The sequence below is a fragment of the Pholcus phalangioides genome, unplaced genomic scaffold, assembly GCF_987345545.1.
Source record: "Pholcus phalangioides strain wild (caught in Gottingen) unplaced genomic scaffold, Ppha-v1.0 ptg000010l_1, whole genome shotgun sequence".
Lineage (NCBI taxonomy): Eukaryota > Metazoa > Arthropoda > Arachnida > Araneae > Pholcidae > Pholcus > Pholcus phalangioides.
The window spans coordinates 1,905,707-1,920,422 of record NW_028301603.1 but is presented as its reverse complement, the minus strand read 5'-3'; the positions used below and the strand labels follow the sequence as shown (position 1 = coordinate 1,920,422).

The window sequence follows — 14,716 nt, the reverse complement described above, 5'->3', positions numbered from 1 at the left end:
AGAGTGACTAAGAATGTGCGCAAGCATGTGGGTAGCCTAGAGAGGGTGTGAGCATGAACGATGAACGTAACCTATAGAGTGAGTGAGCATGGGAGTGACCTAAAGATTGAGACACCAAGTTTGTGATCGACCAAAAGAGTAACCTAGGGAGTGTGTGTGTAAGAATGCGAGTTACGAAAACAGTGACATAGGGAGTTTGTATAAGCATGAGGACTTTCCAAAGAGTGACTTAGAGATAGAGGCATATTTACAGGGGCGGAGGCCTAAGGGCTCATCTAGCTTTTTCCCACGGCAGTCAATTAGTGGGTCGAGAAAGTATGTAGTAAAATTGCCGATGGCGATAGACCGGATTTGTTGGCCTGAAAGTCAGAGCATTCAAAACAGAAAACACGTAAAAGCACATTGAATTATTTGGACACACGTCATTTATATGATTGCGATTTGATATTAGATCAATAAAAAACATGATCCTAAAAACATGATGTTAATGTTCACTCACCTGCACATGAAACCTTTCTCTCTGAGACAAAGTTCCTCGCACAGAATCCTCGAAGCTACACCCGGAACGGTTCGGTCGTCGAATCCGGAAATTTCAAAGCCGACAACTCGCTCGAATGTCCACAACCTTTGGCATATTGGCGCTACTACATGCACATATGTAAAATGTTTCAGGATCAAAAACCATACATGAGAGAAAATAAAAATAATACCATATACAGGGTGTCCTGTAAGTCTTAATTCGGCTTCTATATCATCAACCGATCGTCGTAGAGGTGTGGTTCTAGTTCAAAAAAATGTCCAAAACGTGTTCAAAATCCGCCCCTTCTCCCATCTCAGTGAAATTACGGTGTGTCATAAAGTAAAAAAATCTAAATTTTTACATGGTCCCCCCAATTATCCTCTAACTCCCAATTACAAATTTGTTGTCCTGTCTGTTCTGAGGTCACCAAAAAAAAAAAATTCACGTTTTTAGATGCAATATTCATTGAGATATTTGAATTCAAAGATCGGAGAAAATGTGGTAGAGAATCGTGGAAATGAGGGGAAAAATGAGTGGTGTTCATTAATTCATGGTGTTCTCTCTCTTTCGCAACTTTTCTCTATTTTTTGGATTCAAATATCTCAGAGAATTTTGTGCTTGAAAACGTGGACATTTTTTGTTGGCCCTCAAGACAACAGACGGGGAATCTTTCTAATTGTAAGTTAAAGGACGGGGGGAGACCGTATCTGTGGTTTTGGTGCAGGGTGATTTCTGAACACATCTTGAGAGCATTCTTCAAACTGAGACCCCATACCTCTATGACGAACGGTTGATGAGATAAATGCCGAATTAGGACTTAGGGGCCATTCAAGTATTACGTCAGCAGAATTTTAGTCATTTTTGATTTCCCCCCCCCCCCGTCAGCAAAAGTCAGCAAAACTTGGACCCCCCTTGTCAACAATTTTTCGTCAGCACTCCCCTTCCCCCTCTTAACGCATATTGGGATCAGATACGAACGCGCGGCGGTAGTGGGGGGGGGGGGAATAGCACCACCCTCCCGGCGATAAAACAAAAAAAAAATTTGATGTAAAAAAAGTGTATTTGAAAAACTTAATTTGGGAAGAAAATACCTTTACATGTTATTATAATCAATTTCTGTTAAATTCAGTGCTATTTGATGGCTAAGAACACAATTTTTATTTCCTTAAGAAATTCACTGTGACCCACCCTCTAAGCCACAAATGCCAAACTTATGGCCCACGGGACAAATGCGGCCCTGATGTAGTCCGTCACCTCAAACCTAATTTTGGGGAAAATGAACTAAGCGGCACATTCACAGATCGCTTAAGTAATTCGTATAATTCGTAGCGCAATTCCAGAGTATTTAAGTGTCCCGTGAGACACATTTTCAGATCACTCAAGTAGGCCTGTGGCACGTTCACGGATCACTTAAGTGGCCCACGACACATCTAAAGATCACTTGAACGACTCACGGCATAATTCCAGAGCACTTAAGTTTGTGGCACATTTGGAGATCTCTAGATCGCATATCTCTTATGTGGAATGTGGCACAGTTTTGGAGCGCTTAAGCGGCCCGCAGTCAGTTTTGCATCACTCAATTACCCGCGAGACATTCCCAGATTATTTAAGTGATCAACGGCATAGTTACAAATCATTTGAGTGACGCGCGACAGTTTCACAGCACTTTAAGCGACCCGCTACACATTTCCAGCTCACTTGAAAAACCAGCGAGACATTTAGAGATCGCTAAAGCGGTTCTATAGAGGGCATATCAATAGGAAGAATGTTAGTTCAGGTGCCCACAAACTAGCGAAAGCACGACGAAGAGAATAAAATTATGCAACGAGTTCGGGGGCTCCTATTTTAGGGTACCTAGAGGATCCTTCGACAATATGCATTGAAATACTAGATTCAAAGTAGCATATACTTTTATAAATATATACACAATAGTGCGAGACTCTGAACAAAACAAATAAATAAAAATAAAAAGTAACTCGGGGGCCCTGGCGAGGGGCCTAAAGGACCCCGAGTCATGTACATACAGATACAATTTTAAAAACCGTGTGTGAGGTCAGGCAAAACGAAAGTAATCAAGTTAAATAAGGAGTTCGGGAACCCCCTTTGAGAGAATGTGCATTCAAACCCCAAAAGAGACAGGGTAACAAGTCTATAATTATGTTTTGGAGCGCAGGGGGTGTCCGTATAAAAGGGTTTTTTTTAGCATATTTTAATAACTACTACAACCCCTTGCATACGAATGACGTAATGAATATCTGAGTTCTACACGTCATTTGAATAATTTTTTCAGGTTGGAAGTATGTCTCTCAAGGATCGACTGTAAAATGCGGTGCGTGCTGTTACCCATGACACTTGTACATTAAAATTGGCCCGAAATATTAAAAAATGTGCAGACATGGCTGCAACGGGGAGGGGGGGGGTGGATTCAAGCGGGTCTGATGCCCAAAGCGCCGCATTAGAACGGGCCTAAATTTTTACCTCTAACCTCTCTTTGGACATTACGAGAGGGAGGCAAAATGCGTGCTCGCCCCGCTTGACCAAGCACCTTATTGCGGCACTAGGTTCAGATAGATCATAGTTTCCCAACCTTTTTTGTCCCATCGCCCCCAACGCAATCTAACCCATAGGATCCTATGTTATTTCCGTAGCTTCTACCGCCCCCCCCCCGGAACATTCCATCGCCCCCAAGGGGGCATTAACGCCCACGTTGTGAATCACTGAGATAAACTGAGACAGATGTTTGACAGATGACAGTATAATTGATTTTTGCAGAGTGAATAAACTCTTTTAATAGTTCTAATAATGGTAGTGTATAAACTTAGTAGTATAAATTTACTACTACTGCTACTAAACCAGACATGCACGTCGTCCATATTCCTCTGCGGAACTTCTAGCGAATTGGTACGTGTTGGAATGTGTGTGTACGTATAGTGAACCTTCCGAGAAGTTTGTTTCTGTGTAATGCTTGCTATGCGTAGTGCTGCCATCTGCAATCAATTTTTTTAAACTATGAGTTTTTTTCTCAACTCGCAGTAAGTGAAACATAATGAATGAATAATTATACCGTTGTAGGCCGGTTGAGATCTGCGGCGAGACTGTATCACGTCAAATTGCACCTTGTTTTAGTGACTTATAGACAAGATGTTGAACGTGAGGAATTCTGATTCAACATTTTTACAGGACACAGAGCAGCCAGAACTGCTGATCATAGTTCGTGGTTTAAGAAGTAATGTCACAATTTTCGAAAATGCTCCCTAGTGCATCTTTTTGTGCTAAACTTATTATCGACCCCCACATTTTCAGAAAAAAATAAAAAAAACCTGTCCAAGTAGTAAACAGGACGATGATAACAGTTTACTTACAGCTCCGTCTGAAGACGAGACCTGCATTTCGTGCTGATACAGAACAAACAAACCGAACGAAAAAATCGGATATCGACTACTAGTTGAATTTGTCAACTGCAGTGTTTCCCCAAAGTGGGTAATATCTCCTCCTGGGGGCGATAGAATGATCAAGGAGACCGTAAAAGTCATAGGTACAATATAGTATCCCACGAGGGGGGGGGGGAATTGTGAAAAAAGGGGGTTGAAGACCAAAAGGTTTGGGAAACTATGATCTACCGCAGAGCTTCGCAACCTAAAGGACGCGGACCTTCTCCTAATCGGATAATGGCCTGTCGCTCTGTCTCAAGGAAGAGATTTATAAGTAGGTTTAAAGAAGACCTAGGCCATACTGGGCAGTCATAAAATAACTTTGCTGATATAAAGCACCGTTCACATGTGCAATAAAACATCCCGGGAAGTTCCCGGTAACGGGTATTTTCGCTACAGACTATTCACATGACGTTTAGTTTACGTCGGTAATCCCCCTCCTCTTTCCGGAAGTCGTCACTGGTTACGTGGGTTGAACGGAAGGGGTTGATTCAAGATGGCTGACGAAGGAGCTTGCAGTAGTTTTCGCGGCGCAAGGGATTATGGGAGAGAAGGTCGGTGTCGACCACCAATCCACCCCCAAAGAAGATTGGCTTTTTTCTTTTATGACCTTCTCTCCCATTTTTCCCGCCTACGAGGGGAAAAAAGTTGTCATGCCGGTAATTATCACCAAAGCGACCCCCAATCTTGCACATGTGAACGAGGCTTAAGAGTCACAGCGGCCGCAAAAATCAACGAATGCGAATAAAATTAGAGATATAGGTATTTCAGAGTATGCGCTCGAGAATACACGCTGCTCTCGCGCCAATCCACCTGGATGTTGAACCCCGATTGCGGTTAGAGCAACGAAATCCCGAAAAATCGAAACGAAAACAGCCACCTTTATGCATTGCAAAAATAATTGGCGGAGTAGAAAACTATGAATGGCATCATTGGAACGGTACCAGTAGCATGATAAATGCCGGCGCTAGAAGCAGCCAAAGAAACATGTGGAAGCAGCCGATGTGGATCACATTACTGCCGCTGGAAGTTCTCCCTCCAAGGGGTTGGTGAAGTCATCTTCATTTGTCTGCATCGTCTAGTGCCGGCATTTATCATGCTACACGTACCGTTCCAACACTATTCCTGGTTTTCCTCTGCGATGATCACTTAGCAGTGCATGAAAGTGAGTGTGGTGTATTTTTTGAATTTGAATTTTTTCGAAATTTTGTTGCAGTGACCGTAACTGCAAGAGCCAAGTTTTTGTTTCGCTATTCATTCTCGAGCGCGCACACTCTGAAACATCTATAACTCGAATTTCATTCGAATTCGTTGGTTTTTGCTGCCGCTAGGGGATGGTGTATCAATAAAGTTATTTTATGACCGCCTGTACATAAAAGATATAGACTTCTGCAATATGAACTGCATTAAACGAACGTAGCAATAGCTATTACTTTTCAAGCAGATCTTCTCGAAGGTACTGCTCGTAGACGGTGGTGCGGCGATGGCTATGTCGTTCCTCCTGCCTTCCAGCGTCGACCTGGTGTACATGCAGCTGTTGGTGGCGTAGCTGAGTAGCAGAGTCTGGCAGTCGTCGGTGCTGCGGCACCTCGCCAGGCACTCCTTCGTCACCGACGGTTCTCCCTGGAATCCCTTGTAGAACGGCGAGAACCGGACGTTCCGCAGGGACACGCCGGCTGTCTTCTCGAAGGTGATTGTACCACCTGGACATTGACCTGAAAGACGATCACAGAGTGGATTTAGTGATGAAATTTAGGTTGGAAAAACGCGGTTCCGATTTCCATGACAAGATCTGTTACCAGAGCACGGTTTTCTTAATCTTTTTCAGCTGCGACCCAAAATCAACAACAGGATTAACTTCACGACCCACATCGATCTATTTTAAATTTGAAAATTTCGATTGAATACTTCTAATGGATCTTTGCTTTTTGGCATTAGTGAAATCATTGTATCGCTCTTTAGCAGGTGGGCCAACAGTGCCTGAGCCTAAGGTGCCGAATCAAGAAAGGGCCTCGAATTATTGAAAGCTTTCACTAATTCTGAAATTATTTCTTGCCTGAATTCTGAACTTCCATTGATTCTTTACGTTCTGTGATAATCCCATGCTATTTCGGATGCCGACTTCTCAATATAAATGTCGTACGCAAAAAAAGTATTTCTCAAGAAGGTCCAAAAATGTCTTGGTTCAAACCCAGGTTCAAGCCCGCCGAATTCGCTGAGATGCTTTGTGAAACCAGTGGTGAAACAAATGGATTCAGAACCGGATTACAAGTGGGTAAGTACGAGCCATCTCCGTAGCCCTTAGTTTTTCGCGGTTAAAAATCCCTGTACCAGAGTGTCAGGTGGATCATAAAGCTATCTTTATCTTTATCTGAAACCGACTATAGCTCAGGCCTACCACAATGAAGTGATTTAATCATAAAGCTAAGTCGACACTCATAGACAAAATCACGCGACTGACTATAGGCAAATCGCAGGGTTGTCTATAGAAAATTTGGAAAAAAAATATCGGTGGGCGCAGTGCCGTCTTAACGCATGGGCTCACCCGGGCACGGCCCGGGAGCCTCAAGAGAAGAGAAGCCTCACAAAAATGAGATCCGGTTGAAATTTTCTAGGATTTACCAGGTAGGGCCTGCGAAAAGCTACTCGACCCGGGGGGCCCATGATACTCTTAAGACAGCCCTGGGTTTGCGATCTAATTGCAAGGGGTCTTCAATCTTTCAGACATTGCGGGCCATAAAAAGAAAATCCACGAAGCCCGAAGGCCAGCAAGTCATACTGCGGAAACGAGACTCACACTCTACTTTTTTAAAGGGTGGGCTCGACGAGGCGGAGGTCTCTCCAACTCTAACAGGGGGTTGGTGACCTGTATATTATTTGAGAACTTAATTCATTCTGGATTTTTTTTTTCCCCATTAAATACAGTATAAATTTTCACTAATTCTGCAATAATTTATTCACAGAATGTGGATTTCAATTAGTTGTGAAAATATATTTTCCTTTAATTATGATTCTTCATGTGAATTAAGAAATATTTATTTCCCCTTCTATTGAAAAAAATTATTTATTTTAATTATTATGAAATTATTTCTCTTATTTTCTGAAATTATACAAATACAACGCCACAACAGGCAAATTGCCCAACGAGGTGGCTGACTTAAGAACATCATGGATCCCCGAGCCATTTTTTGGAGGCCCTACCTACTACTACTACACCACACGTGCACCCCCCCCCCCCGCGGAACCCCCAACGAATCGGTACATGTGGAAATGTGCGGGTACGTGCAGTGAAACCTGACGTGAAGTTTTGTTGTTTCTGTGCAATGCTTGTTATGTGTAGAGCTGACATCTGCCACTAGTTTTTCTAACTATGAGTGAAGTGTTATGATTGAATGATTTATCGTTGTAGGACTGTTGCTCTCTGTGGCGAGACTTTTTAACGGGGAGATCGGCTCGCATTTGCGCCTTGAAGTTGGAAACCACAGAAAACCAACTTCAGCCGACCACCTTGTCATTAATATTATTGTTTCATCAATCCTGAAAACACTTTTACATTGAGCAGGTCACTCCAAGAAGATTCTTGAGAATACATATGACTTCCCACCGTGGACTGTGCGTCGAAGACCCCTAGTATATCGTAAGGTGCCTTGAATCAAAGCTGGAAAGCTGGTTAAAGAGAGTCACTCTTTAACCAAGCTTTGTCTTGAATATACCCAGCGCACTCTCATCGTTATCCATCTTAAAGTGGCAGAACCCGTTTCCGGTTTCTAATCGTTGAAAGAATGAGAAAAGAAACCGGCAATTTGAGCAACCATTGGCTGTCGCGATAATGGCGTCTATTGACGTCACAAATATGGGAGAATGAACCAGCCTGGGTTATACAGGAGCTCTGGCCTATCGGCTTTATCACGCGTTCACACTCGCATCCAGTCTTATAGCCTGTGGTTTTTGACTGTGAGAAGTTGCGGAACGCCAGATTTGTTGTGCGTCTGTTGCTACGGACAAACACGTTATTATTTATAGACACGTGTTACTCGATTTCGTCTGCAAGTATGGACTTGCCCCAATACGTATCTTTAATACCTCCACGCTCCATGCAACATTTTAATTTGATCCTTGCGGTCTGTGACGAGGTGGCCGAGTGGTTAAGGCGATGGACTGCTAATCCATTGGGCTCTGCCCGCGTGGGTTCGAATCCCATCCTCGTCGAAAGAATTTATTTTTTTCTAAATGTAACAGCGGAACCAGCTGGCCTATAATATAGTTTATACCGCTTATCATAATCGCTGATAATGTTATCATTCTGGTACCGCTTTCGCCGAGTACTGAACAGACCGATATCATCATAACTAGGGGGAAAATTCGTTTATACTTATCGTACTTCTTTTTATTTCATCAATTTTTGTTTCTCCTCGGAAGTACTTTTTTCCCATATTTTGAAGCTAAGGAACTAGACTTTCCCCCATCCCCCTATAAGTCATCGTTATCAATCTTCAAGGCTATGTAGGAGGTCCGAAGGCTCCCTTATTGACAAGACCTAATGTATTCAAGTTCGCAATGTCCTAATCGAGCCGTAATAGCCGCTATGATCCATGTACGCGTAGCGCTTCTTTTGCGCATTTTCTTTCGTATAGTGAAGGCATGTGTAGGTTTAAAAAAAAAATACCCTTTCTTCAGAGTTCTTGGTCTGTTCATTTCAAATGACCACATTCACAGTTCCTTGGTCGGAAGGACTTTCATGATAACTATGGAATGTACCGTACATTAATGGAAGGTATCATAATTCGTGATATACACATTAAACAATTCCATGCTAACACCTCACAATTTCTGAATAAAAATAAAGGATATTGGCTTAAAGGGGGAGATCCTGTATTAGAGCTATTGAAAAAAAAAATGCATGATTTAACATTTTGGAACCTGTTGTGTTAGGCGAAAAGGCTAGTTGCCTCGTATGTAAACGTGGCGTTCGACCAAACTGGACAATATGGTAATCGTACTTACAACCGGATATAGTTATTAATCGGTTATTGTTGTAGCATTCCCCGAGGTCCCATTGTGATCACATTTAGCTGCGTGCGATGTGATATGTAATAATGTTTTAATGTTTTAGTACCACTGTGTGTGTGTGCGTGTGTGCGCGCGCGCGTTGTGTAACCGGTTGAAGACCCTTGATGTATGAGATACTGCACTAGGACAACAACAGAGTGATACAAAAATGCACGAATTTTAAAGTGATGAGACAGGGGTGCACTGTTTCAGTCCGCGGGCCAGATATGTGGTATTTTTGCCGCTCGTGGGACAGGAACTTGAATGACCATATGAGCTATATTTTAGGGGATATTCCATTAATTTTGGCCGTCTCTACTTTCTGAGAAAATGTCCCGTTTTCCCCTTATTTTCATAAATTGTATTATGATAACTATTAGTCTATATCATAATTATTATAATCCAATAATTTTCATTTTTCTTCCATATTTGTCAAACATATGCGTTCTTTTTTGGTGAAATAAGTTCTGACTTCCAGTGTCCACCAATTTACGCTATTGCTGATTTTCTAGCAATTTTAGCGATATGTAGCCGCTTTTACTTGCTTTTGAAAAGTAAAAATCGGTTTTATAAAACGGGCAACTTTACTTGCCTTTGACAACATTTTGATGGCGATATCCCGTATTTTTATGAAAGAAATATGGTCAGCCTAGACATTTAATCATGTTTGTATTGATACTTTTCTACCAGAACAACATTTGCGAGCCGTATTGAGTCCCCTTGGCGGACCGCATTGCGTTTCCTACATTACTACTACTACTACTCAGCAGTAGTACACCTCTAAAAATTTCCGCCCGGGAATTTCTAGCGAGTGTTGGATGCATGGGCGAAGATACGGGGGAAGGGGAGGGGCGTTTGGGGGCATTGCCCCCCAGCGTCAAAGGTGGAGTTGACTGATCTAATGTATATATGAATTGACATCATCATCATCGTGCCGCCCCCCCCCCCCCCCAGACTTACAGGTCTATCTTCGGCTATGCTTGGAAGGAAGTTGTCGAATGTGTCACATGCTAGGACTACTAGATCCGAAGACAGAGAAAGGAGGACATCTGCGCACACAGCCTGAGTGACGTCACTTATCCCAATTTCCCCAATAGATGGCGCCACTATTCTGACCAATAAAACCTAACCGCTAAAAAACAAGCAGAAACAGAAAAACTGAGAACTTCGACGGCTATTGGTGAATGCATGTGTGGGGAAAACACAAAAATACTCACACCAATGAAGAAATTTATGTTTCAAAGTGGATAAAAAATCAAATTTTCGTAAACGTAGGAGGACGCCTGAAATGACATCGAAAAGGCGGATGGTTGTTAACCCTAGTCATGTCCCTCGCACATTTATGATGTGATAGTTATGCAAGCTTGACAAGTGCTGCCATCCGACTTCCACATCGGAATTAAAATTGGCAGAAGCTTCTGTCTTGTATTGTAACTACGATCTTGTCGGTGCGTTTGCAGAGAGACTTTTTTTAAATGAGAGAGCTGCTCGCATTCGCGTTTCCTCGAACTTGGATAATCACCAACTTCACCGGATCGCCATTGTGCCGCCAACTACGTACGGCACTTATTCTGTCAAGTTGGTGACTATTTGCATGAAAATGTCCATGTAGTAATTCCCTTTCTTAGGTTGTCAAATTTTTAAAACATTCTTGGAAAAAGTGATTTGACATTTTTGGAGGCATTCAATCTGCTTTAAGCCAAATTTTTACTACCGATTTGCTCAAGAAGCACGTCTTAGAAGAGAAAAATACAAATTATAGCCAATCTGTAAATTTTGCATTTTCAACTTGACCATTTCTAAAGTTTCTGGGGGGGTTCTGTAATATTTTTGCATCAAACGTGTGAGCATAAATTTATATTTTTCGACTGCTGAATCACCTCGTCCATATTCCTCCGAGGAATTTCTAACGAATTGGTACATCTTGGAAAGTGTATGTAGGTGTAGTGAACCTGACGTGAAGTTTGTTTCGGCGTAATGCTTGTTCTGTATAGTGCTGCCATCTGCCATCAGTTTTTCTAGCAAATGAGTGAAGTGTAATGATTGAATAATTATATTGTTGCGTGTAGGACCGTTGCTCTGGATCGGCGGAGCTACCGCATATAGGCGTACTCGTGTGTAAGCAACACCACCTGCACAAGAAAGCCTCCGCACGAAGCTTTTGTCACAACACTAAAGAAAACCACCTCACCTATAGCGACCAGATACGCATTATAAAACGGGTAAACATAGCGCATGCGTCGGCCTGCTACAGCTGAGATGTTCTTCTTAAGTGGTTCGTGCGAAGGCCTTCTTCTATAGGTGGTTTTCGCACAGTCGAATCCCGTTTTAACGAATACCGTTATAGCGAAAATCTCGTTTTCACGAACACTATTCTAATCCCCCCCCCCCAAATAAGTTTTCATAGGAACAATGCTAGGTAACCTGGAATTCCTTTATAACGAAATTTCGTTATAACGAAGTGATTCTTCCGAACGGGATTCGACTGTATAAGCCGAGTTTTTTTTCCCTTCCAAAATTCGGGGGGGGGGGGAAGTGGCGGGTTATATAAGGGTCACTTTTTTGCGAACGGTCAGTTGTTTGACCCGCATTGTGGTTTCGAATTCAATAATCTGAGAAAAGTTAGGAATGGACATGAAAGGGGGGAAGGAAGCGTTGTCCGTTAGTTTTTGCTGTTTATACCAACTTTTCTCTCCAGATTTTGAATTCAAATATCTCAGCGAATAAACACACTTAGAAACATGGATTTTGTTTTGCTTAAAAAAAAGACAAAGCAACAATTTTCTACTTGAAAGTTTGAGGACGAGGGGATCGTATGAAAATATATGATTTTGATTTTGCGACACACACTGTACAGAAGAAAAAAGCCGGACAACCAAAATTACGGGAATGGACCGTAAAATATGGGTCATATGGTCACCCTAGTTACACTTAGGAGCGGTAGAAATCATGGGGGAGGGGGCTGACAGGGCTCTAGCCCTTAGGCCCGGGACGATTATCGTCATTTTTTTTGCTTTTTCATGCTATAAATTAACTGCAGAAGGGGTCCGTTAAAAGTCTGACCGAGGGGCCCCGAAAAAGATCCCAGCCTAGGGGGGCCCCGCTACAGGATGTGGGGGCCATGGTAGAAATACCGCATATCTGGTCCGTGAATTGAAAAGGTTGTGCATCCCTGGATATGAACATCCATGGGGGGGGGGGGGATTATCAAATTATCAAAGGTAAGTAATTGTAGAAGAAAACTCACCATAGCACATGGAAAATAAAGTTAAGGAAACGGTGAACACATACGGCACAAGGCAGTTAGATAAATATGAGGTAGATGGCGCTGCTGAATTCAACCATCTCTTGATGCTCATTCTACGGAAAGAAAAATTACATTATACAATATTTGGAAATAAAAGTCGGTTTTTTGAGAATAATTAATGAAAAAAAAAAACACAGTTTATACCCATGGGCGGAGATACGGGGGGGGGGGCATTGCCCTCCAGCGTCAAAGGTGATGTTGACTGATCTAATGTATATTGTATATATGAATTAACATCATCATCATCGTGCCCGCCCCCAGCAATAATGACCGTGCCCCCCCCCCCAGAGTGTATCTCCGCCCATGTTTATACCCATCAGTTTGTGTGTGTGTGTCCATATTTATTTTTCACTGGCCCAAAAATACCCATTATTGTATGACTGGAACTTACCTTAATAATGAACAAGTCACATGTAGTTCAAGTTGTTTCTCAACCACATGTTTTTGTTTTAACTACATGCAGGGGCGTAGCCAGAAATTTCGTTCGGGGGGGGGGGGACCAAAGTGACATCTTTTTCCGTTTTTTCGGTCATTTCCTCACATTTCGGGGGGGGGACCAGACCCCCAAGTCCCCACCCTTCGCTACGCCCTTGCCTACATGTAATAAAAACTGATTAATTAGAAGTAAACAGCCAAGAAGCTGTGATTATAATTATTACCTATATTCACAGCTAATTATATCGGAAGCTTACCTCTGTGTGTGATCTATAATTATTAGTAGAGCCCGGAAGTTCAGGCAAAATGCTATATGAATGCTTTTTTTTTGCCCATTTTCAAACTTTTCTGGTTTGAAATTTTCGTGCCATAAATGCCTATTTTTAACATAATTTTTAAGTTTATAAGTAAATTTCAGACGCCAATTCTTTAAACGAGTAATAGAATTGAAGAGTTCACATATACAGTGAATCCCACTGATAACGTTTTCCAAAAACTCATGAGAAACGTTGTTGGCGGGAAAACGTTTTAAACGGGAAATTTCAGTAAGAGCGTTAGTAAAAGTTAGGAGGTCACGAAAATAAGTCGCACTAAGCGAGAAAACTTTTTAAATGGGATCGCGTGAAATTCCACGTCGCGTGAAATTCCAATTTGCGTGAATTCCACGTCCCACTACCTGGCACATCCTGGCGCAAGGCCCCTAGGCTGAGATCTTTAGCGAGCCCCAAGCTGGGCTTTTCACGGGCCATTCTGTAATGAATTTATTGCGTGAAAAAAATGATGGTTATTGTCCCGGATCCCAGGGCTGGAGCCCTCTCAGCAGTGCCGTCTTAAAGCATGAATCCACCCGGCCACGGGCCGTGGGACCTAAATAGAGAAGGGACCCTCACAAAAATGATATAGTAGAAATTTTTGGGGAGCATACATGTAAATTTGCCTGGTAGGGCCTCAGAAAAATCACTTGGCACGGGGGCCCATGGTGCTCTCAAGACGACCCTGGCACCCAAACAAAGTGATACATCTAAGCCCCCACCATCTCCCTTCTGACTGGAAATGCTCACCTAATAATTTGTATTAAAAATGCTCCGAAAAAAAGTTCACCAAATCCTATTATTCGGAGGCCCCCCCCCCGGGTGGACCCTGGCCCGTAAAAGGGCTGGGGCAACCAGAGTTCGGCCTCGAGCAAATTGAAGGGGGGGGGGGCGGCTTACAAAAGAACATACACTTACTTTGCATGATAATAAATCTTTTCAAGAGGTCCCAAGAAAGTCTGCCCCGGGACCTCGAGAAAGCACGCTAGGTCCCTGGGTGGCCCCCATAGGCCCCTTTCCACAAGCAGGGTCGCAACAGGGTCAGTGCTTGGTCAGCCGGGCAAGATCACATTTTGGCGCCTTTTGTAATGCTTGGTGCCTTCTCTGGACCGATTGCCCACCCCCCACTAGTTGCGGCCCTTCCCAGAAGAGTAGGCAGGACTGCAACGACTGCAACTAGATGCTTAGTCAGCCGGGGCAAGGACGAATTTTGATGCCCACCCCCACTTTGACCCGATGCCGGAGTCACACGACACGCTGCTCCCGAGGGCCGCAACTAGAGGGGGAATAGATACGGGATAATTATAATTTTTTTTGCGTATTTTCCCACATTATAAACTTACTACGGTAGGGAGGGGGCATGAAAATATATAGCTTATAAACAGGAAGATTGAAAGATCAAACTTCCAGTTCAGTAATTTTAAGACCCAAGAAGACATCCAAAACAAGGAAAAAACAATCTCCACACAAGCAGACCACAGGTAAGATAGTAAAAAGTGAATTTTTCCACATTCTACTTCAAAATAATGTGCTGCCATCTAGTTTTAAATTTAAAAGTGACTCATGAGGTGATAATGAAGTTTAAAGTAAAAAAACTATACTCTTCGTTTGGCTCAGTTCCTTATAAACAAAGCTCATAAACTGAACTGGAAATTTAAACTGA

At 42.7% G+C, this 14,716-nt stretch overlaps 1 protein-coding gene and 1 non-coding gene across 3 annotated transcripts in view; one reads left to right on the top strand and one right to left on the bottom strand.

The window, feature by feature from the left end:
• The window catches only part of LOC149080742 (uncharacterized), a 108,056-nt gene that overhangs the window by 54,196 nt on the left and 39,144 nt on the right, over window positions 1-14,716 (bottom strand). For both annotated transcript variants that reach the window (XM_089237421.1, XM_089237422.1), the window contains exons 2-4: window positions 12,248-12,360; window positions 5,385-5,666; window positions 500-644 (exon numbers count right to left, since the gene is read on the bottom strand). In XM_089237421.1, the coding sequence (XP_089093547.1) occupies window positions 500-644; window positions 5,385-5,666; window positions 12,248-12,360 (540 nt within the window). The remainder of the gene's footprint in view (window positions 1-499; window positions 645-5,384; window positions 5,667-12,247; window positions 12,361-14,716) is intronic.
• Window positions 8,079-8,160, top strand: TRNAS-GCU (transfer RNA serine (anticodon GCU)). Its single transcript has one exon. It is a non-coding gene; the product is annotated as a tRNA-Ser (tRNA).